This window comes from Symphalangus syndactylus, chromosome 5 (genome assembly GCF_028878055.3).
Source record: "Symphalangus syndactylus isolate Jambi chromosome 5, NHGRI_mSymSyn1-v2.1_pri, whole genome shotgun sequence".
Lineage (NCBI taxonomy): Eukaryota > Metazoa > Chordata > Mammalia > Primates > Hylobatidae > Symphalangus > Symphalangus syndactylus.
This window is the reverse complement of record NC_072427.2, coordinates 30,651,677-30,674,575: the sequence shown is the minus strand read 5'-3', so window position 1 is coordinate 30,674,575 and position 22,899 is coordinate 30,651,677. Positions and strand designations below refer to the sequence as shown.

At 58.6% G+C, this 22,899-nt stretch overlaps 1 protein-coding gene across 4 annotated transcripts; it reads left to right on the top strand.

Moving 5' to 3' along the window:
* C5H15orf39 (chromosome 5 C15orf39 homolog) lies at positions 1-16,509 on the top strand. 4 transcript variants are annotated; one of them, XM_063638690.1, is made up of 5 exons: positions 1-98; positions 3,591-3,865; positions 6,672-6,768; positions 10,993-13,776; positions 15,692-16,509. In XM_063638690.1, exons 4-5 carry the CDS (start codon positions 11,043-11,045, stop codon positions 16,045-16,047), a joined length of 3,090 nt encoding a protein of 1,029 aa, XP_063494760.1. In that variant the 5' UTR covers positions 1-98; positions 3,591-3,865; positions 6,672-6,768; positions 10,993-11,042; the 3' UTR covers positions 16,048-16,509. The 4 variants fall into 4 exon arrangements, with proteins under 4 accessions (XP_063494760.1, XP_063494762.1, XP_055133714.2 ...); XM_063638692.1 differs by lacking the exons at positions 1-98; positions 3,591-3,865 and having other exon boundaries at positions 5,590-6,768; positions 10,993-13,828; positions 15,692-15,828; XM_055277739.2 differs by lacking the exons at positions 1-98; positions 3,591-3,865 and having other exon boundaries at positions 5,591-6,768.
* Positions 16,510-22,899: the final 6,390 nt, after the last annotated feature.

The window sequence follows — 22,899 nt, the reverse complement described above, 5'->3', positions numbered from 1 at the left end:
CCGCTAATGAGGGGGCAGCAGCCAACCACCTGGCCAGACCCAGCCGCCCCAGCCAGCCTTAGAAAGGCTTCCATGATAGTCCACCTGGCCTGCCCACGGTAGGAGGGGAGGGTGCCCCAGCACTGGGGGAGGGGGCATGGTGGGGCAAGGAGGAGCTGGGTTGGCGGCCCCCCAAAACATTTGAACTGGGGATCTGGGGGAAGGTGATTCCTGATGAACGCCAAGGCTTGACCAAAGCGAGGGGCGGGCACTGGGCTGGAGTCAAGGCTGTGGGTAGGGCCCGCCCAGGCCCAGGCCCAGGCCCCAACCTCCACCCTGGAAACAGCTGTGATGGCTCTGCCCAGGGCGCCGAGGCCGGGGGAGGGGATCCCCAGGGAGAAGCCCTGGATGGGGAGAAGAGGTGATGAGGGCAGCTGGCAGGAGTCCAGGCTCTGGGTAGGGGAGCAGCTCCTGCAGCACAGGGGGAAATGCATCAGCCCCTCCCCTCTTTGCAGGGGTCCCCCTCCTCTTCTCACACCCCTACCCCAGGCTTATGGCCTCCAAGGAGGGGGCTGCAGGCAGCATGAGGCAGGCAGGTGGAACTCGGCCAGGTGTTTCTCCATCCTAGGTCTGAGAGGGGAGGAGGGGATGGAGAGGCAGTGGCAGAACCAGGAGGAGGCCTGGTGTATGGACTAGACAGGCCTTCAGGAGACCTGGGTTCTGGAGCTGCCTGCCTGAGACCCCAGGTAGGTAGCTGGCCCTCTCTGCGTCTCATTTGCCCCATGTTGAAATAGGGGCTAGAAACAGGCTACTGCTGGTGTCATGGGTCCTAAGTGGCTGAGAGGGGGAGTCCAGGGGCTTTAGGGGAGCTTTGGGCAGCAGAGGTTCCTTCAGGCTCTCATCTGTGGGCCTGGGTAGGTTTTTCTGCCTTTCTTCCCTTTCAGATGTGCATAGCCCTCCTTCACCATTAAACCTTCACTCCATAACTACAGCCTGACTCAGCCCTGTGGTGGGCACTAGAGTCACAGCCCAAGGGCAGACCCAGGCCCCATCCTGGAGGAGGTCCCTCCCCAGTATAAGAGAGAAGCCAGGCTTATAGCCAGGCAATTTCAGCACAGGGAGCTGAGGCTAAAATGGAGGTGAGTTCAAAATGCTCTGGGACCTCCGAAGAGATGACCAAACCCAGCCTGGAGCTCAGGGCAGGCTTCCTGGAGGAGGGGTCCCAAGCTGATTTTTTTTGACAGGGGCTGTGTAGGGTCGTGGTTTGTTGGCCAGCCTGAAGTGCAGTGGCCTGATCACAGCTTAGTGCAGCCTGAACCTCCTGGGCTCAAGTCATCCTCCCACCTCAGCCTCCCGAGTAGGTGGGAACACAGGTGCGTGCCACCATGCCTGGAAAATTTTTTTTATTTGTCCTGCTCTGTTGCCCAGGTCAGTCTTGAACTCCTGGGCTCAAGTGATCCTCCAGCCTCTGCCTTCCAAAGTGTGGGAGGATTTCAGGCATAAGCGACCGTGCCCAGCCTCTGAGCTGAGTCTGAAAGGCCAACAGGAATTAGCAAGGAAAGCCAGACAAGCAGCCAAGGCAGACGGAGCGCATATTCCAAAGCGTGGAGGTGTGACCTGAAAGGAACCTTGGCTGGCTAGGGAGACAATCGGGACAATCAGGAGACATGCCAAAGCAAGAGTGGGGAACTGGAACCTGAGGGCACCGAGGAACCACAGGAGACTCCAAGCTAGGAGTAACCGGTTAGACACAGGCATTAGAAAGCTCTCTGTGCTGGCCGGGCGCGGTGGCTCACGCCTGTAATCCCAGCACTTTGGGAGGCCGAGGCGGGCGGATCACGAGGTCAGGAGATCGAGACCATCCTGGCTAATACAGTGAAACCCCGTCTCTACTAAAAATACAAAAAATTAGCCGGGCAAGGTGGCAGGCGCCTGTAGTCCCAGCTACTCGGGAGGCTGAGGCAGGAGAATGGCGTGAACCCCGAGGGGCGGAGCCTGCAGTGAGCCAAGATCAGGCCACTGCACTCCAGCCTGGGCGACACAGCGAGACTCTGGCTCAAAAAAAAAAAAAAAAAAAGAAAGCTCTCTGTGGAGGCAGGCAGGGAATATTTCCTGCTGCCTCCAGCACCAAGCCTCCAATGGCTGGGCTTTGGCACAGCCAGAGTGAGACATCACAGTCCCACCCTCCCCGAGTCCAAGGCCCAGCAGTCCTGTTCCTGAGGCCTCTCTCCCACTGTGGCAGACCCACCTCCACACAAGCACCCATCTCACTGGAGGTCAATGGTCTGTTTGAAGTCTGGGAGACAGCACTGGGACCCATCTACTGCTGTACCCTCAATGCCAGCATAAAACCTGGAGATCTTCAATATGTGACAGAAGGAAGGATGGGAAGGAGAGAAGGAAAATCAGCCCACCCTAGCTGTTAGTTAATTAAAGAATGTTCCTCTCCTCTGCAGGAGTCCCTAAATTTTTTTTTTTTTTTTTTTTTTCTTTTTTTTTTGAGATACAGTCTCACTCTGTTGCCCAGGCTAGAGTGCAGAGGCACGACCTCAGCTCACTGCAACCTCTGCCTCCCGGGTTCAAGTGCCTCTGCCTCCTGAGTAGCTGGGATTACAGGCTTGTGCACCACGCCGGCTAATTTTTGTTTTTTAGTAGAGATGGGGTTTCCCCACGTTGGCCAGGCTGATCTCAAACTCCTGACCTTAAGTGATCTGTCTGCCTCAGCCTCCCCAAGTGCTGGGATTAAAGCCATGAGCCACTGCACCTGGCCAGGGTCCCTAAATTATTGTGCATGTTTTTTTTGTTGTTGTTGTTGTTTTTCTAGCCAACAGGCCAGCAGATACAGTTTTCCAGAGGGGCCCAGTGAAAGCCTGCCCCACTTCTCAGTCTTAGGGCCTCCCCTCTGAGCAACTCTGATTTTCTCTGGAGGTAGTAGGGGGGCTCCTTTGGAGTTTGAGAGGCTCCCACTCCCTGCTCACTGTGGCAAATCAGCAGGCTGCCCCCACCCCCAGCCTCCCATGCAGAAGGATGCCCTGATTTCCCAGTACACTTTTGGAAAGTGGCTCACCTCACCCCAATAAGACCCCATGGCCCTGTCCTCCTGCCCAGGTCCTATCCAACCCAGATCCCTACGATGCTCTGAGTCCATGCTGATGGCCACCGACACAGCCCAGCTTCAGGCTCTGCTTGCTTTAGTGGCAGTGGGTTCCTGAACAACAATTGTGTCTGAGCCCTCCCTCAGAAGGCACTGGAGTCACACAGTCCTCCAGGGACAATCCTAGCTCTCCATTTCTTGGCTATGTGGACAAGTGGCCTCCCCCTCCTCCTCTAGAGCTACTGTTACTGGTTGAGGGTAGTTGCCCAGGTTCCTGGTGTTTTGAACAAAGAATTGGACAAAAGGCACAAGCAAGGCAGCAAAACCTCCAGCAAGAGGCTCAGGAGCACTGGTTACAGAATTTTCTGGGGTTTATATACCCTCTAGAGGTTTCCCATTGTTTCACCCTGCAACCTTCTGATTGGCCCGCAACCAGTCTGATTGGTTGAAGAGTAGGCCCACGACCAGTCTGATGGGTTGCTGGAGGGGACCAATCAGAGGCACTTTCACTTTCCAGCTGCCACTCAGCAACTGCCATACAGCAAAAGGAGGGATTCCAACTACCATGCAGCAACTGCCACCTAGAAAAAGGAGGGGTTGAAGAGTAGTCTCTGATATCCAGCACCAGTTGGCCTTAGGTTCCCTGCCTCCAGACCCTATTCTCCTGCAACATTACCACTGGTTGAAAGCTTACTACAAATCAAGCTGTGAAGTCACTGGAGCCCTGTAGCAAGTCATGTCCCTGTAACGATGAGTGAGCTGAGAGCTAAGGGGCTTGCCTAAGCCACACAGGTCAGTAGATCAAACCTCAGCGTGCTTGTTTTTCAAACTCCTGCTTCATATGGTTGTAAGAATTAAATGAGATATCAGTTATCTCATAGATAGACGTAGGAGCTCCATGCCCAACCACTGACACTGAGATATTCCTCTTCTGGGAGGGGAGAGGGAGCAACGAGGAAGTAGAGGGCAGACAGGGCAGCAAAAGCAGTCTGAGGGGCCTCTCTGGAGGAGGCAGTGTCTATAGCTGGGTCTGCAAGGATGGAAGGGGGCATTGCTGTGTGTCTTAGGGAAAGGTGCCACACTTCTCTGTTTCTCTGCCTGTAGAGTAGCTGCCAGCTCCACCTCACCCTCCTCTGGGGTAAGGGAGCTCCTCCAAGGAAGGAGATTTGTAAATAGCAGGTGTGGCCTCATTAGAGGGAGAACCATTGTTACTAATAACCACAACATAATGAGCCAAGGCTCAGGAGCTGACCTTTTACCTTGCATTCCCAGGGAGCCAGGAGAAGTAACCAGTGTCTGGGGTGGGATGGAAGAGGAGTGTGTGTGTTGCATGTGGAACCTGGGCAGACCTGGTGGTGGTGGGGGTAGGGTGGGGTGAGAAGAAACCTCCTTTTCTACACTACTTTCTTTTTGTGTTAACTCCACCCAGGAAGGCCATATAAGGACAGACTGTTCTCTTCTCTGATTTTATTCACACTATTCCTTCTGATTAGAATATCACATCTCTGCAAGACCACAGTCCTGTTAAAAACATGTGGAGCTCCCAAGGCAGTTATCTTGTATCGATTGCCTTCATTCTCTATAGGCTCCACACACGACCATTGGTACAGGGAGGAAAATGGCAAGGTCAGAGCCTTCAGGAGCTCATAGTCTGGGGACACTCTATGAGCTTCCTAGAGTTTACAAGCAATTTCCCACACTGATGTTGGCCGACACCACAGTTGCTAAGGCAGGTCTCTCACTGCTCCCTTTTGGCAATGAGGAAATTTGAGGCTCAGAAAGTTACAAAGTAGCTCCCAAGTCCCCCAGTGTTGCGTCCTTTCTTTGGCAGTCCAGGGTGTTTAAGTGATGCCGAAAAGGAATAGACATACTGTTGAGTGGGGCTGCTGTCTGTGTGAGGTGTCCCTGAATTAACACAAGGCTCAGCAGTGCTGCAAATCTTAACTAGCCCCCATTGTTTCAGATGGCTGCTCATCGTGGCCTGGTTGGGTCCCATTCCAACTCAGGAAAATTGAAGAGACCACTGGGCACATCTGAACACACAACCTGAGCGTCCTAGACCCCAAGGGCTAAGAACACAGCCCTCCTTCCACCCCGCTAGCAGGGCAGGGACAGGGTCGCCGGCGCGGTGCTGGAGGAGGAGGGGCGAGCAGAGTTGGTAAGGGGCAACAGCAGTGAATAGCCTGTGACCTGCGGGGCTGCAGGCTGGGGTTAAGGGAATGATGTTTTGTGTGACCCCTAGCTGTCCGCACACAGATGTGTTTTTCTGTCGCTAAAGTGTGGCTGCAGGAAGAGCCCCAGGCTGGGAACCAGGAGATCTGGGATTTTGTCCCAGCCTGCTGTGTGACCTGGGGAAAGCCCCAACCCTCTCTGAGTGTCTCCTCCCTATATGGTTCCAGACTATATTTCTAAGGTCCTTCCAGCTCTAAATGAAGTGACACTCTCCCCCCACCCCTCGCCCCCATTCCCCAGGTTACCTCACTTCCTCTTCCTCTTCCTACCTGCAGCACCCAGCCCCTCCTCCTCAGCTCCAGCTGCTCCAGCTGCTTGGTGATTCTTGGAACCTGCAGCCTCAGGCCTGCTCTGCTCTGACTCAGGCAGAACTTACCTTTGGGATCTGAGGGGATAGTTTTGCTTCATGAACTGACTCTGACCTTTGGCATGTCCACCTGCCTTCCCCTCCCCCACTGCACATACCTGTTCCCAGTCCTCGGGCAGCCCAGGAGCTTCGAGGGACCAGATTCCTTCAGATAAAGTAGCAGCACTGAGGGGCTCTCATCCACAGTCAGATGGCCCAGGGAGAGGCACCCCTTCCCCCCCTCCAGCCTCTCTTTGCAACACACCATTCCTGGCTGGGCGTGCTTCACTCCACCCGCCTCACAGGCTGCGCGCCAGTCTGCCTCATGGAGGGAGCCTCACCCAGGCTAGTTTGCAAATCCCCCAGCACCCTCATTCCCGGCCCTTCCAGGGATGGGGAGATCGCCGCTTCCTCAGACAGTTGCCCTGCCCTAGCAGGAGTCTGGAAATTGCCCTCACTGAATATACCGAAATGAGGGGACAGATCAAGGAGCCCTTCTCCAGCCCCCTAATACACTAGTGCTGGACAGGGGAATGCCGGCACCTACTGTGTGCCAGATATTTGCAAACACCCTTTTCCGAGCTTACACCGCCACCGCTATGAGGAAGACAGAATTCCACTTTTGCAAATAAGGAAACTGAAGCTCAGCGAGGTCAAGTGGCAGGCGCAAGGTCACATCGCAGCAAGTGGCAGTGAATGAATGATCTAAGGGAGCGACTGAGGGCGCGTGACGGGCCCGCCGGGCACTAGTTCGTGGAGCGTGGCGGGTACGGGCGGTGCACAGCGCCCGCGGCCCGCTCCTGGCGAGCTGGCCCCACGCGGGCCCTCCGCACCCGCTGCCCACAGGAGCGCAGGCTCCCAGAGGCGGGGCCGGGCTCTGCCCCAACCCTGCGAGCCGCCCCGCCCCCGCCCCGCCCCCAGCCCACCCCGCCCGGGACCGCAGACGGCGCCCGGCGGCGGCGCGAACGGCAGCGAGGAGGTTTGCTCCGGGCTTGGTGCTTAGTGCGACTTCCCGCGCAGGGCCCGGTTGGACTAGGGCCCCCGGCCTGAGACGCTGGAGGATGCGGACGCGGAGGCGGCCTGGGGTAGCGGCGGCGGGAGTCCTGGCGCTCTGCAGGTAGGAGCTCGCCCGCTCCGCGGGCGCGGAAACTTGGGCCGAGTTTGCGGGCGGCGCGTGGGGAAGGGGCGGGTGGCGCTGCCCCAGGGCGCCCCTACCGGCCGGCCCGGGGACGGAGCGCGCCGCGCCTGGGCCGAGGGGCTGCGGCTTCTGGCTGCCGCCGGCCCCCAGCGAACGGGCTGCGGGGCAGGGGTGGCGCTGCTGCTCCGACTTTCCCCGGACTTCGAGGCTCCCGGGGCCTGGTAGCGCTCTGGGTCTCCGGCGGAGAACGGGCGCCTAATCTGGCGAGAAGGAACTCAGGCCGAGCCCTCGGGCCTCCCGCAGGGCCCTGCTCAGGTGGATTGCTGGGGGAGGGCGTTGAGGGGGAGGTATGGGGACAAGGGGGCACTGGAGGGCCCGGCCTGGGGGCGCCGGGCGCTGAGGCGCCGCGGGGCCCTGGACGCGCCCTGCTGGGATGGGACGGCCCTGCGGTTTTCTCGCCACCTCTTGACTCACCCCTCTGGCCTCAGCTCAGGCTGGCGGGATCGCCCTGAGGCGGAGGCTGCCCGGACCCTGCGGCCGGGCCGCCCCTGTTCCGGGACCTCCCGCCGGTCTCCGGGCGTCGGTGTGGGGCTGGGTGCGCGGGCCTGCCTGCGTGCACACGTGTGCCCGGGGCCCGAGCGAGGGGAGAGCGCAATTCTGGAATGGCGTGTGTGCAGATGTGGGCCATGCACGTACGTGCAGGCACGGGTTTGTGTGCGTGGCGGCGGCCTGTGTGTCAGCCTGCTGGATGCACGTGCGTCTCGGCGCCGCCGGGAGGGGCTTAGGGACACCCGGAAGCCCGCCAGGTCGAGTGCAGCGGCAGCCTCAAAGCGAAGTCGGCTGTGGGCCCTAGGCACCAGAGTTATGCTCAGGGCGGGTAGGGGAAGGGGGATAGAGTCCGATCCCGTTCGCTTTCCCCTCCACTGGAGACTTTGGGCTGCCCCAGGTTGGGTTGTAGCGTCTGGAGGGCCCAGAGCCTCAGGTAGGGAAGGTGGGAGATGGGAGAACACTCGGCGAGGCCCGATCCAGCCCTCCAGGAGAATCCAGATGCTGCCCACAATAGGGCAGGAATCGCGCTCTTCTTCCTGGTCTTTGCCATCGGCCATACCGAGGCTCCTAGGAGGTGAAAGTGGGAACAGAGAGCTGTTTCCTTTCCCACTGCGTAAGGCAGGGGTGGTGCTGCGGTGGTGGGCTCTTCTCCGGGACCCTGGCCTGGGTGCTGGTTGAGTGAAGTTGGAGCTTGGCAGAGGATCAACAGAGCTGCCTCTCAAGGATGACCTGAGCCTGCTCCCTGGGCACCTGCCCTGTCCGAGAGCTTGCTTGCCTCAGTATGGGTCAGGGAAGGAGGCACCTACATTTTGGCAACTGTCTTGAGTGGACGAGGAGTCTCCCTTGAGGGAGTGTATCCTGGGCTTTCCACCTCCTACTGGCAGGAGATCAGGTCATTCCCACACCCCTGAGTTCTCTGTTGGCTCCCTGAAGCCACCACCCCTCCCACAAAGACTCGTGAGGGTCCCAGATGGTCTCCTGTCTATTGGCTGGGTCCCAGATAGGGGCCTCAAGAAGTCTCCAGAGCGAAGGGTATTCCATGGGCTGAGACCCAGGAGAGAGGGACTCCTGGGGTGGGGGTGGGGACCCAGCAGACCCCAAGGAGCATGTGGGGGAGGTGAGACCAAAGTCAGTACTTAACCCAGAGTGTCCCAAGGGAGGGGGTGGGGAGGATCCACACTTCAAAACCCTACAGTTCCTTCTCACAGCATTGCTGTGGAGTGAGATGGGGGCTTTCACCCCTCGATAGCAGGTTTCTACCATAGGACACTGCTGTTGGGACTGTCACCTGTGTCCTAATGGCCCCTCCATGTCTTCTCTAGGCTGGCCTGAGGTGTGGGGTTCTGTCCAGGAGATGAACCAGCTTGCTTGCTGAGTCCGCCTTGGTGGAAGTGGGCATTGGCCCCCACACTAGCCTTGCCTTTCCTAGCCCCAAAATGTGCCGGTCTAACTCAGCCTGTGGCTGTCATTGGCTCCAACCAGAAGAGGCAAGGAGAGGGCTGGTCCTTGCTTGCCAGTCACTGAAACCTGTGACACTTTGCCCTAATCATAGCAAGATTGAGCTAGGTGGTCCTTTCTAAGCTACTGAGAGTTTCCAGGAGCAGGGTGCTGGCTGGGGGAGGTAGAGGTAGGTCAGTGTGGCCCCAGCAGACGGGCTTCAGATGAGCCCCTCACGGGTTACTGGGTGCCTGCTGCCCTGAGGGGCCTCAGTCCCCATCCTTCCTTGGTCTTGTCTTAGAGCTTTGTCTTTTTTTCAGCACATAGTTTTTCCATCAATACAATGGGAGTAGTGGCGAAGTAGCACTCTGTGGCCCCTGGGGCCTCCCTCCCTGGACTTTTTTCTTTTCTTTTCTTTTTTTTTTTTTTGAGGTGGAGTCTCGCTCTGTTGCCCAGGCTGGAAGTGCAGTAGCACAATCTTGGCTCACTGCAACCTCTGCCTCCTGAGTTCAAGCAATTCTCCTGCCTCAGCCTTCTGCGTAGCTGGGATTACAGGCATGCACAACCATGCCTGGCTAATTTTTTTGTATTTTTAGTAGAGACAGCGTTTCACCATGTTGGTCAGGTTGGTCTCGAACTCCTGACCTCAAATGATCCGCCCACCTCGGCCTCCCAAAGTGCTGGGATTACAGGTGTGAGCCACAGCACCTAGTCACCTCCCTGGACTTTCACACACGCCCCTGACGCTGTCTTGCCCCCACCCCGCCATGTGCCTAGGAATCGCCATCTGCAGCTTGGGGGCTGGGGGTGGATCTGGGCTCCTCATGCTCTGGGACCTTCCTACTGGTGCTGCAGCACCATCTGCTGGGCTGCCCTGACTCCTGCGGAGGGGGAGGAGTGGGGCGAGAGGGGTGTGGCTTGTGCAGACTGATGTCCCCAGTTACCTCTCCTAGGGGACTGCTCTCCAGAGCCAAGTCCAGTATCTCAGCATTGGCTTTGGGCCTAGGGACCTGGGCTGGAGGCCCGATTCTGCCATTTTTGACAAGATCAGCAGGTCAGAGGAGTGTCACAAGAAATCTGTGAATTCGTAGACGATACTCAGATTCCATGTTTTGGCTGCAGTGGGCATCACTGTGGCGTCTTGGAATAGGACCCTGTGGTGGGAGGCAGGAGGCCTGCTTCTCGCTGTGTCTATTTCATTGGTGACTTTGGGATGAATGGATCTCCTCATCTGTATATGAGGGGGTGGCGGCAGGATATGTCAAGTGACCCTCAGACCCAGTGCCCCTACAAATTCTGAAATCCCAAGAAGGAGGGGGTCTTGGGAGTTGTATGGAGGAAAATCGAACAGAAGGGGCTCCTGGAGTAGGGGTGGGTGGGGGTTCTGTGTAGAATAATTCATTAAACAAAGGGTTCTGCAGCTTAAAATATACGAGTTGGGGTCAGGTGCAGTAGGTGGTTCATGCCTGTGATCTCAGCACTTTGGGAGGCCAAGATGGGAGGATCACTTGAGTCCAGGAGTTCAAGACCAGCCTGGGCAACATAGTAAGACCCTGTTTCTACAAAAAATACTAAAATTAGCTGGGCGTGGTAGCAGGCGACTGTGGTCCCAGCTCCTTGGGAGCTGGGAGAATCACTTGAGCCCAGGAGGTTGAGACTGCGGTGAGCCAAGTTCATGTCATTGTACTCCAGCCCGGGCAACAGAGTGAGATCCTGCCTCAAAAAAATACATATGGCCGGGCGCGGTGGCTCACGCTTGTAATCCCAGCACTTTGGGAGGCCGAGTCGGGCGGATCACGAGGTCAGGAGATCGAGACCACGGTGAAACCCCGTCTCTACCAAAAATACACAAAATTAGCCGGGCGTGGTGGCGGGCGCCTGTAGTCCCAGCTACTCGGAGAGGCTGAGGCAGAAGAATGGCATGAACCCGGGAGGCAGAGCTTGCAGTGAGCCGAGATCGTGCCACTGCACTCCAGCCTGGGTGACAGAGCAAGACTCCGTCTCAAAAAAAAAAAAAAAAAAAAAAAAAAAAGAAAGAAATACACACACGAATTGGAAACCTCTGTCATGTGGCTCATGCATTCACAGTCTTAACTGAGCATCAATTAAGTGCCAGGTTCTTAGGTGTAGCAGTGAGCTGATGAGAGCAGCAGCCCTCTGTTGCTTTGCCTGTAGCCTGTTTTCCTGACAGCCCCTGCCTTTCTCCCTCTATCCCAGGTCAGAAGTTGAGTAGCAGGGGCCTAGGAGGGCTCGAAGCCTTCACAGCGATGGCAGAGAAGCGACCCCTGAGAACCCTGGGGCCTGTGATGTATGGCAAGCTGCCCCGCTTAGAGACAGACTCGGGGCCCGAGCACAGCCTGCCCCACTCTGTTGGTAACCAGGATCCCTGCACCTACAAGGGGTCCTACTTCTCCTGCCCCATGGCGGGTACTCCCAAGGCCGAGGCTGAGCAGTTGGCGTCCTGGACCCCATACCCACCCTTGTACTCTACCGGTATGGCAGGACCCCCACTTCAGGCGGACAGCCTGCTGACCAACTGCCTGTTCTACCGCTCGCCAGCAGAAGGCCCTGAGAAGATGCAGGACTCCAGCCCTGTTGAGCTCCTGCCCTTCGGTCCCCAGGCTCACTCCTACCCAGGCCCACCACTGGCAGCGCCCAAACCTGTCTACCGCAACCCTCTGTGCTATGGGCTCTCAACTTGCCTGGGGGAAGGAGCAGTGAAGAGGCCACTGGATGTTGACTGGACTCTGGCGACTGGGCCCCTGTTGCCCTCAGCTGACCCACCCTGCTCTCTGGCCCCAGCTCCTAGCAAGGGCCAGACCCTGGATGGCACCTTCTTGCGGGCGATGCCAGCTGAGGGGTCCAGTAAAGATTCCTCGGGGAGCTTCTCCCCATGCCAGCCCTTCCTGGAGAAATATCAGACCATCCACAGCACAGGCTTCCTGGCCTCCAGGTACACAGGTCCTTACCCTAGGAACTCCAAGCAAGCAATGTCTGAGGGGCCCTCAAGTCCTTGGACCCAGCTGGCCCAGCCCCTGGGGCCACCCTGTCAGGACACCGGGCCCACCCACTACCCACCACCCCACCACCCACCATCCCATCCTCCACAGGCCCTGCCTTGCCCTCCAGCCTGTCGCCACCCAGAGAAGCAGGGCAGCTACAGCCCAGCACTCCCACTGCAGCCTCTGGGGGGCCACAAGGGGACTGGGTACCAGGCTGGTGGGCTGGGCAGCCCCTACCTGAGGCAGCAGGCAGCCCAGGCACCTTACATTCCCCCACTGGGGCTGGACGCTTACCCCTACCCCTCTGCCCCTCTCCCAGCACCCTCTCCAGGCCTCAAGCTGGAGCCACCTCTCGCTTCACGGTGCCCGTTGGACTTTGCCCCCCAGACACTGAGTTTTCCTTATGCCCGGGATGACCTCTCTCTCTATGGAGCATCCCCTGGGCTTGGAGGGACACCACCTTCCCAGAACAATGTGCGGGCTGTACCACAGCCTGGTGCCTTCCAGAGGGCATGCCAGCCTTTGCCAGCAAGCCAGCCCTGCTCAGAGCCTGTGAGGCCTGCACAGGAAGCCGAAGAGAAGACCTGGCTGCCCAGCTGCAGGAAAGAGAAGCTCCAGCCCCGGCTCAGTGAGCACTCTGGGCCGCCCATCGTCATCCGAGACAGTCCAGTTCCCTGTACCCCCCCAGCACTGCCCCCCTGTGCCCGGGAGTGCCAGTCTCTTCCACAGAAGGAGGGCGCAAGGCCACCCAGCTCTCCACCAATGCCTGTCATTGACAATGTCTTCAGCCTGGCCCCCTACCGTGACTATCTGGATGTGCCAGCACCCGAGGCCACAACTGAGCCTGACTCAGCCCCAGCCACCAGTGAAGGTCAGGACAAAGGCTGCAGGGGGACCCTGCCCACCCAGGAGGGCCCCTCAGGGAGTAAGCCCCTAAGAGGCTCACTTAAGGAGGAGGTAGCCCTGGATTTGAGTGTGAGGAAGCCCACGGCAGAGGCCTCCCCTGTCAAGGCTTCCCGTTCTGTGGAGCATGCCAAGCCTACTGCAGCCATGGATGTGCCAGATGTGGGCAACATGGTGTCAGATCTGCCAGGCCTGAAAAAGATAGACACAGAAGCACCAGGCTTGCCTGGGGTGCCAGTGACCACAGATGCCATGCCAAGGACCAACTTCCACAGCTCTGTGGCCTTCATGTTCCGAAAGTTCAAGATCCTCCGTCCGGCACCTTTGCCTGCAGCCGTGGTCCCGTCCACGCCCACCTTAGCTCCTGCTCCCACACAGCCTGCACCCACCCCCACATCTGGGCCCATTGGACTGCGGATTCTCGCTCAACAGCCCTTGTCCGTAACCTGCTTCAGCCTGGCACTGCCCAGCCCTCCAGCCGTAGCTGTGGCCTCCCCTGCCCCTGGAGCTCAGGCTCCAGCTTCGGCCCGGGATCCGGCTCCAACTTCAGCTCCAGCTCCAGTTGCAGGCCCTGCTCCGGCATCTACTTCAGCCCCAGGGGACTCCCCGGAGCAGCATTTTACAGGACTACACGCGTCCCTGTGTGATGCTATTTCTGGCTCCGTGGCCCACTCTCCTCCAGAGAAGCTTCGCGAGTGGCTAGAGACGGCTGGGCCCTGGGGCCAGGCTGCGTGGCAAGACTGCCAGGGTGTGCAGGGGATGCTGGCCAAGCTGCTGTCCCAGCTGCAGCGCTTCGATCGCACCCACCGGTGCCCCTTCCCCCATGTGGTGCGAGCTGGCGCCATCTTCGTACCCATCCACCTGGTGAAGGAGCGGCTCTTCCCTCGGCTGCCACCCGCTTCTGTGGACCATGTGCTGCAGGAGCATCGTGTGGAGCTGCGGCCCACCACGCTGTCGGAGGAGCGGGCACTGCGGGAGCTCGCCCTGCCCGGCTGCACGTCACGCATGCTGAAGTTACTGGCACTGCGCCAGCTGCCCGACATTTACCCCGACCTTCTCGGCCTGCAGTGGCGCGACTGTGTACGCCGCCAGCTGGGTGAGCATGGGGCAGCCCCAGTGGCCACCGGAGCTGTGTGAGCAAGAGACAGGTGTGTGTGCTGTGTGAGTGCGTCACAGCTGGGGCTGAGTGATTCCAAGGACTCCTGCCCGGGTAGGGGGTTTAGGGTGGGCTCTAGGTACCCCCCACCCCTTGACCCTCCAGACATCAGTGAGCACCTTCATAGCCTCCTTTGTAGGCTTCTGAACATGCCAGCTGCTCTGTCCCCATGGAAACTCCTCGGCCTCCCCTGGTGCCGCATCTTCTTGGATTCCCTCCTCCTCTGCCTGTGCCTTCTCCATCTTTGGTGCAGTGTTTCCGGCGCTCTGGTTAGGCCCTGTTTTCTAGCTGAGATCATTTCCCTGATCTCCAGCCTAGCCTCCCCTTTGTGAGCTCTAGCCCTAAATAACGCACTGCATGCTGGGCCTCAGCCCCTGGGTCTGTCTCCCACACTGAACTCATCCCAAATCACACTCCCGAGCCTTCCCCTCAGCTCACTTCCCACCCCCAGTTCTTTTCCATGTCAGTGAAGGGCACCCCCTTTCACAGAGCTCCTCATGCTCAAGACCTGGTGAGGGCCACAGTTGCTTTTTTGAACGTGTAGTTTTGCAGTCCTCCCCGGCCCTTATATACACAGAAGTGTGCCCATATGTCGCATTGTTTTGTGGTTTGCTTTTCCTCTACTAAATGATGTCTCGTGCCTGCTGTTCTCCAGCTTTTCTTTTCATGTCCTGGAGGACCACACAACTGCCGAAGTGTTGTGTGCCGTGTATGACCATACTTCTTCGGCTAGGGATCTGGTGATGGGACCAAGTGGATTCTGTCATTGCCCCTCCTGCGTCAGTACACCTGGCATCATGGCAGCCTGAGGCCCCCTCTAGTTTTTCTCTCCCTGCTGCCTCCAACTCCACCCTCTCCCATTTCCACCGCCCAGCCTCTTCCCTGTAGAAACTGTTCCTAGTTCCATCCCCATAGTGGCAGCCTTGCCCCAGGCCCTTACCTGCCTGTGGCAGTGAGGTGCAGATGAGCTTAGTGGCTGGCTGACCAGAATCCCTGATCCCTGAATACTTAAAAATTGGAGCAGATGCCTTAATGAGATGCAAAGGAAATCCAGACTCAGGCGATCTGTTACTGAGTGAGGGTCCCACATCACTCAGGGCTGGGCTGCCCAGCTCAGTCCTCTCCCCATACAGTTGGGCTGTCTGGGGCCCAGAGAGGGTCAGGTCCGTTTCTCCTGGGCTACCTGATCGGCAGTGGAGTCTGGGCACTCCACACAGTCCGAGGCTGCTCTGACTGAAGCTTGCAACAATCGGGGGGGGGGCCTGGGAAGGAAGTGATTGAGACCAGGCTTCTGGCCTCTGGCTGAATTTTGTTGCCCCTGTCCTCACTCCCTCCCACCTTGGGGGCCGTTTTTCTCTGTGTGCCCCTAGACAGTTATCCCTGCCTTCCTTTCTTGTGAGTGGGTTCCTGTGCCCCCCCAGCATGGCTCCTAGGGCAGTCCCTACGTGGGCTCAGCCTCGGGCTTGGGCTTGGTCTCTGGGGCTGGCATGGCAGAAACATGATGGCTGTCTTATATATGGCAGGGTCCTCTGTTCCCATGCCTCAGTTTTCCATCTGGACAGTGGGTATTGGACCAGGCCAATGGTTCCTGACCTGCTGAGCCCCTTTGCTCTCATCCTTGTACCCAAACAGCCTCTCCTGAGCGGTGCCGTCATCAGATAGAGTTCTGGTGTCATCTGCGGAGAAGCACATCTTTTTTGCTTGGATGGTCTGGCCAGTGGGCATGTGTGGGGAAGAGTTGTGATGCCAGCCTGACTTGTGGCAGAGCAGAACCACTGTTTGGATGGCTTTGGAAGCCAGGAGGTGGGACCTGAGGGTATGGGATTTACAGGCTGACTATGTGTTCGTTTTCCAGGTGACTTTGACACTGAGGCTGGAGCTGTGTCCTCCTCAGAGCCCACTGTGGCCAGAGATGAGCCAGAGAGCCTAGCCCTGGCTCGGAAGTCACCGGCCCCCAAGATCAGGAAGCCACCAACCCCTGGCCTGGAGAAAGCAGAGGCAGCCGCTGGGGAAGAGTCCTGTGGTGCCTCCCCTACCCCTGCTGCCAGTGCCAGCCCACCTGGCCCCACACTGAAGGCCCGCTTCCGCAGTCTGCTGGAGACCGCCTGGCTCAATGGCCTGGCTCTGCCCACCTGGGGCCACAAGTCCTCAAGACCAGACCGGCCCTCACCCTGCCCACAGCTGCTGGACAGCCAGAGCCATCACCTGTAGCACTGGTTGCCGGTGCTGTGTGTATAGCAGTCACTCTCCACCCTTCCCTTCTGCCTGCCCCGGGGCCATGAGTGGATGCTGGGGCCGTGGCTGCTCCCCTGGAGGGGTTCCATCTCTGACCCTGGGGCCCACTCAGGGTGGGCTGAAGAGCCCCTGAGCTTTTAACGTGAGGGTCTTTATTGGATAGGACTACTCCCTATTTCTTGCCTAGAGAACACACATGGGCTTTGGAGCCCGACAGACCTGGGCTTGAATCCCGACTTGTGTTCTTGCTGCAGGACCTGGGCAAGAAACTACACCTCTGCTGAGCCCTCATTCCCCATGTGTAAAATGGGACAACGCAACCTACCTCACAGGGTTGTTGTGGGGATGCTGCCTGATACATACCCTGTCACCATTTGGTCTCTGCTTCCTCTCTGGGACAGGGCCTAGAATTGGAGGCAGAGAACCTTCCTATAGAAAGTCTTTTTGTGTCCTAGGACTTGGCTATCGTAGAGTGGTACCTTAGGCAGTGGATGTGACTCACACTTTCAAGAGTCACCCCCCAGCACTTGGGGTTGGGTTGGCCCCACTCCAGCCTGGAGCTCCCTGAGGGAGCCTGCACTCCCTGCTCCCAATCCCCGCTATTGGTGCAGGGATGCAGCCTGGAGCTGACGTCCTTGTTCTGGGCCTGCTGCTGCCACCCCAGGAGGCCCCAGGCCTGTCCTGAATTGACATCAGTGCTTCCCTGAACTGCCTCCCCCACCCCTGGCATTATCCCAGGAAACTTACATTTTCTAGAAGCTAAGCAGCTGCTGGGACTCAGGGACTGGTGCAGGTAGGCTGAGTGGCAGCTCAGTCCTAGAAGGTCTCTGAAGATCTGGACTGAGGACCCTGCTGCTCCCCAAGCCAGAGCCCATCAGCCAGGCCTGCTGTGAGCCATGTGCCTACGGAGTGCTGAGCTGAACCAAAGGCTGGCAAGTTCTGGGCCTTATTTAAGGGATTGTGATGAGCCAGTGGGCCCTGGAGGCAGCCCATTAAAGCATCTGGCTTGTTTTTGGAAGTGGGGCCTGTCCGTATGTTTGGGGATGGTGGGTTTCATGTTCCATCACTGTGTGCCTAGGCCTTTGCTCACAGGCTGCTCTCCCTGCTCCCAGTCCAGAAGGTGCTCCTGCACCCTCAGGCAGATGGCTGTGGCTCTGTGGACCCCTCTCACACACATACTTGCTTGCTCTAGGAAAGCTCTCTCTCCTGAGACCCTGTGGGTCCTGGTGGTTGTTGGTCTGTGGGCTACTAGTAGCCTGGTGAGAAATGCTGGTCATTAGACCCCAGCACGTGCCCCTCTCCCAGGGCCAAACATGTCTTTCATGGTCCGGGTAGAACTGTTACAGCCTCCGCATTGCTGGTGACCATGCATCCCACTGACCTTAGCTTGGGGGTGGGGGGGTAGTGTGCTGGGCCCACCCTCTAGAGACCCTGCCCCTACTGGGCTCTGCTTCCCCAGAGGCTTGTTCTCAGGGCAGCTAAGGTGGCTTCCTGGGCCTGTCTTCCCACTCCCCCTGGGCCAGGGGCCAGTCCACTGGGGCTTGCTGGACCTGTGTGGCATCCTGGTGGTGGTCACTGGGCCCAGCTGCGCTGTCCCTCCTGTGCCAGCCTGGCCTTTACACTAGGCTGGGATATTGTGGCCGCTGCAGTGACAACCTGGGTGGAGGGTCCTTGGGTCCCAGAAGAGGTGATACCTGAATTGGACCTTGAAGACAAATACGAAATCACATGCAAAGTGGGGTTTGGGTAGAGAGAACCACACGTGCAGAGTCTTGGTGAGTCTGGAACAGGAAAATCCCCAGGCGAGGCTGGAGCTCCCAGAACCAGAAGGGGCAGGGGTAGGGCTTGGAAGCCTGGCTAGAAATCCAGCAACTCAGGGACTCAGTCCCACAACCTGAGGAATGGGGGGTGTGAGCTACGTGGAGTCATTTGAGGCTACTCGTACAGGGAGGAAAGAATTGCAGTGGAGGTGAACTTTCTGAACTCTGGGCCCCCAGGCCCTGGGCAGCCATGGGCACCTCGTCAGCACCTTAATGGAGTGAGCTCTTTATTCCTTTTCCTTTGGTCCTCCCTTCCCTCCATCCTCTCCTCTCCCTCCATTCACACCTGTGCCCCTGCTGCATGCCTGACACACGTCTTGCCAATGGTGGCCAGACAGAGTGAGGGCTCGGGACAGGCAGGGCTTAGCACCTGGGTTCCCCTGTGGCCGCAGAGGCCAGGCCGGGGTGGTGTAGAGCCCGGCCGGGGTGGTGTAGAGCCAGGCCTGGCTGTAGTGAGGTGCTGCTCTCCGACACAGCTCTATCCAGGGAGGCCCTCTCTTCCCCTTCCGGCTCCAGTCTGAGGGGAGAGACTTAACCCAGACTTGGGAGTTCTAGTCTAAGGGAGGAGATACGACAGTGTCCCAGGGACCCCCGGTCTGAGGTGGTGGGGGCAGGAACCGGACTCTGCCCAGGACTCCCTAGTCTGAGGGAGGCAGCGCCCTACCTAGGGCTGCCACCCCTAGGGCAAGGAAGGAGTGAGGGCAGCGGAGTGTGCTGGCCCTGCCCCCACAAAAAGGAGACCCGAGCAGGTCCACCTAAGAATGGGGCTCAGGTGAGGCCCAGCCTCCCCACACCCGCACCTAGCACCCTAGCCCAATACAAAAGGCAAAGGGCCTGAGCAGCCGGCTTTGCTGATGGGAGTGGAGCCAGCAAGGTAGTGAGTGGGAAGGACGACAGTCCTGTCTTGGGGGACTCGGAGAGTAGGAGCTGGGAGAGGGAGAGGGGCTCCCTGGACAGCGTCGTCTCATAGGGAACAGCACCTCCAACCAGACTCAGCACTACACCACCCCAGCCCGGCCTCAGCAGGGACCCTGGTGCTGAGCCCTGCTTGTCCTGAGGCCTTGTTCTGCCCTGTCGCTGCTGGCAACGCCCACGTCTGGGGGTGTTATCAAGACCCCAAAGCCCATTCATGACTCCAGACGCCTCCTTCCCTCTGTCACTCCTGGCCTCATTGATGTCCCTCTTCCCTGAGTTTGTTCTCACTAAGGGGGTTGAGTTGAGCCAGCTGGGTCTTCCCTCAAACCTCCTTTGGGGATCCTGGGAGCAGGACCCGACTCTGACCTGACTGGCTGTGACTCTTCTCACCCTGCAGTTCCGGTGCTGGAGATGGGAGGGCCGAACCCCCATCCCAGCCTGCTGCCCCAGCTGGTGGCGGGAGGCAGGCCGCGGGGGCGCTTTAGCCTGTGGACACGGCCTTGCTGCTGGCTCTATGCTGTGCTCTCTCCATGGGCAGCTCCCCAAGACCCCACCTCCAGATACCCCCTCAGTGGGGAGCGCCCAGTGCAGCTCTTTCGGAGCCCTGTCTGCCCCGGAGATGGGAATGGGGGAGTGCTGCCGAGCCCCTCCTGTCTCTCTTTCCTGCTGCACATGGACCCCTTTTCCAGGGTGGTGGGAAGCTGGGGGCCTTCTTGAGGACACTGCTGCCTCCATGGGGACTCCAACTCTGGATGTTCTAGCTATGGCCCACTCAGAGGTGCCTGTGTCGATGAGCCCTCCACCCCTCCTGCCACAGCCCCTAGCCTCAGCCTGCCTGGCCACTGTTCCTCCCACACCCTGCCTTTGTCCAAGAGGGGCCCAGCTTCCGGGTCCCTGTGATTTCTTGGGACAATTGGAACCCAGGGTCCTAGGAAGGGGTGCTGAGCCCCTTGGAAGGACCTCAAGGGGCCTCTTCTATGATTACTGGGTTTGGCAGGGGATCCCTTGCTTCTCCAAGAGCCTCCGATAAGTCATCTGCAGACCCTTTTCCTCCTCAGGTCTGGAGGATGGGACCAGGCAGGCCCTTCTTCTATCCCCCAGCTCCTCTCCTATGTATAATTTGGAACTTGGGGTCCCAAGCTTGGTGGCTGCACCTCCTCAAACCCTGTAAACCTCTTAGACCCAATCCCACCACACCCTCAAGAGGGGCTGGGGCTTCAGTTTGGGCCCTACTACACAGAAAGCTAGGGCTTCTCTGCCTCCTGCTGAGGCCTTGACGACTCCTCAGTGAAACCTGGGCTCCCAGCTGCCTTAAGTAGGCAAGAGACCCTGGAGACAGCCCCTACTCAAGGAGGCCTGGGTTCTCCAACAGACCTGGGGAGCCCGCCTGCCTTTCCACAAGGCTTGGTACCTCCCTTGGGCTAGATCTGGGGCATCCCTGTCCAGCCTTTGCTGCCACCCTTCAGCTTGCCACTTCCTGGCCCTGTGGACATACCAGGACCCCAGCTTCCTGAGGCCAGGTCTTCCCCAGCCCCACCCTGCCATGCTGCCACCCTGGCATCTCTAAGCCCAGCAGGCCACAAGAGTCCCTAGCTACTAAAGGACTGGTCCCCACCAGATCTGCCCAGTGCTTCCCCAGAGGCCAATGGGCATCCCCAGCCCCCAGCCCTTGGTAGCCCAGCCCCTTCTGGGTGTTGCCAGCTTGGAGCTTTCTTCTAAACCTGTGAATGCTATCCCATTTGGAGTTAGCTTAGACCTCTCCCCTGGCCTCTTGGGCACTTCTGGCCCTAATCCCCTGGCAGCCTATTTTCCAGCATTCCTGGGACTGGTGGGGAGACCTCTGCCAGCTCAGTGGGTGCCCCTCTGCACACCAGACTTGCTTTCCTTGCAACCCCAGCAGGAAGCCTCATTCTTTGTGGCTTCCAGCCCACCCCTCTGATGTGGCCCCTAAACCTCCAGCTGGCCCAGCCCTGCAGAGTAGGTGCCCAAAGGCATCTGCAGCGGTTCCTGTCATGCTGGTCTCCCCCCAGGGTCCCCTTCTGGAGCTTGGCATCACAGATTTCGGCGGGGTGGGGAGTACAGCTCAGTCTCCCTTCCCCCTCACACCACTCATAGGGGGCCCTGTCCACCAAGGCCCCTGACTGCTGGGGGACCCACACCCATGGCCCCTTTCTTTCTGACTGCTTGCCCTTCCACAGCCCGGATACTTGAGCCCCGGGCAGAGGGGTAACGATCCCAGGACTGTCTTCGCAAGCAGAGAGGCTACTTGGCACCAGGCCCTGACTCCTTGGGCTGAGCTCAGCAGCAGGCATGTCACCAAGGCCCCCTGGGCAGAAGGGGCTCAGCCCTGAGGGCCCATCACTTTCCCAGCTTTCCCACATCTGCCCAGCTTTCCCCCTGCCCCCAGCTGCTGGCAGCCCCACCTTGACTCATCCAGGGTCCTGGAGGCCACGCCAGGAAGAAGCCGGCAGCTGGAAGAAGCACCTGGTGTTTCTGCGTCGCCCAGGCTGGAGTGCAGTGGCGCGATCTCAGCTCACTGCAAGCTCCGCCTCGGCCTCCTGAGTAGCTGGGACTACAGGTTCCTGCCACCATGCCCGGCTAATTTTGGTTTTGTATTTTTAGTAGAGACTGGGCTTCACTGTGTTAGCCAGGATGGTCTCGATCTCTTGACCTCGTGATCCGCCTGCCTCGGCCTCCCAAAGTGCTGGGATTACAGGCGTGAGCCACCGTGCCCGGCCTCTGCATCTTTTTTATGGAGCTCCCTTGGGTGGGAGGGGCTACAGACTCAAGGGAGACTGCAGGCCACCCCTTCCCCACTCCCTGGCTGGGTGGGCTTCCAGCTCAGGAGTCTACTGGAAGGATGGGACCGTCCTGTCACAGAGGCAGGTCTGAGTAGTCCAGGCCCAGTTTTACCCTCCAGCAGGGCCTCTCCCATTCATTTGTCCCGCTGGCTTTGCCCAAAGCACAAGTGATGTCTGTGTGGACCATGTCCCCTGTCCCCAAGGGGAGTCTGGCTCCAGCCCTGGCCTGGAACACGGAGACCTTAGAATTAGAGGCCACATCTGGCAGGGTGGACCAGCATGGTCTGCCCACAGCCAGGGCAGGTACCATGTTGGAAGCCCCAGACCTGACACCACGGCTCCCATCTCCCCCCTCAACTTCCATCCTGCACATCACCTACACTACATGCTGTCCCTAATGAATCCAAGCTGTTAGCTTCCATCAGCTTGGCTGGGAAGTCACGCTGACAGTAAGGAGAACGGTGCAGCCTGAGTTGGGGGCTAAGTGGGAATGGGCCTGGTGTGGGGTGGGGGAGGTGGGGGTGAGGCAGGTGCCTGGTGCCTCTCTGCTTATCTTCCCTTCTCCCTTGCCCACAAAGGAGGCATCTTCTCCATGTCCCTCTGCCACCCCGGGGACATAAAATACTGCCCCAGGTCTGTCTTCCCTTGGACATAGCCCATCTACCTTCCTGTGGGACTCAGGGCTTTGTTTTTTCCTGTGGCCCACATGAGAAGCAGTTATCCCTGCTCTGCTCAGCTGAGAGAGGACAAACTGAGGCAGAGCAGGGGAACAACTCTGTCACAGTCTGGCTGTTAATGGCAGAGTCAAGACCACTGAGTGTCTAGTGGACCACCAGGTCCACTGGACACCAAGCGTGGAGGCTGTATTAGCCCTTTTTGTGTTGCTCTAGAGGAATACCTGAGACTGGGTTATTTATTTATTTATGAGACGAACTCTAGCTCTCTCGCCCAGGCTGGAGTGCAGTGGTACGATCTCAGGTCACTGCAACCTCTGGGTTCAGGCTATTCTCCTGCCTCATCCTGCCGAGTAGCTGGGATTACAGGCATGGACCACCATGCCTGGCTAATTTTTTGTATTTTTAGTAGAGACAGGGTTTTGAGATAGAGTTTCGCTCTTGTAGCCCAGGCTACAGTGCAATGGTGCGATATCGGCTCACTGCAACCTCCACCTCCCGGGTTCAAGCAATTCTCATGCCTCAGCCCCCCAAGTAGCTGGGATTATAGGCATGCACCACCACGCCTGGCTAATTTTGTATTTTTAGTAGAGACAGGGTTTTACCAGGTTGGCCAGC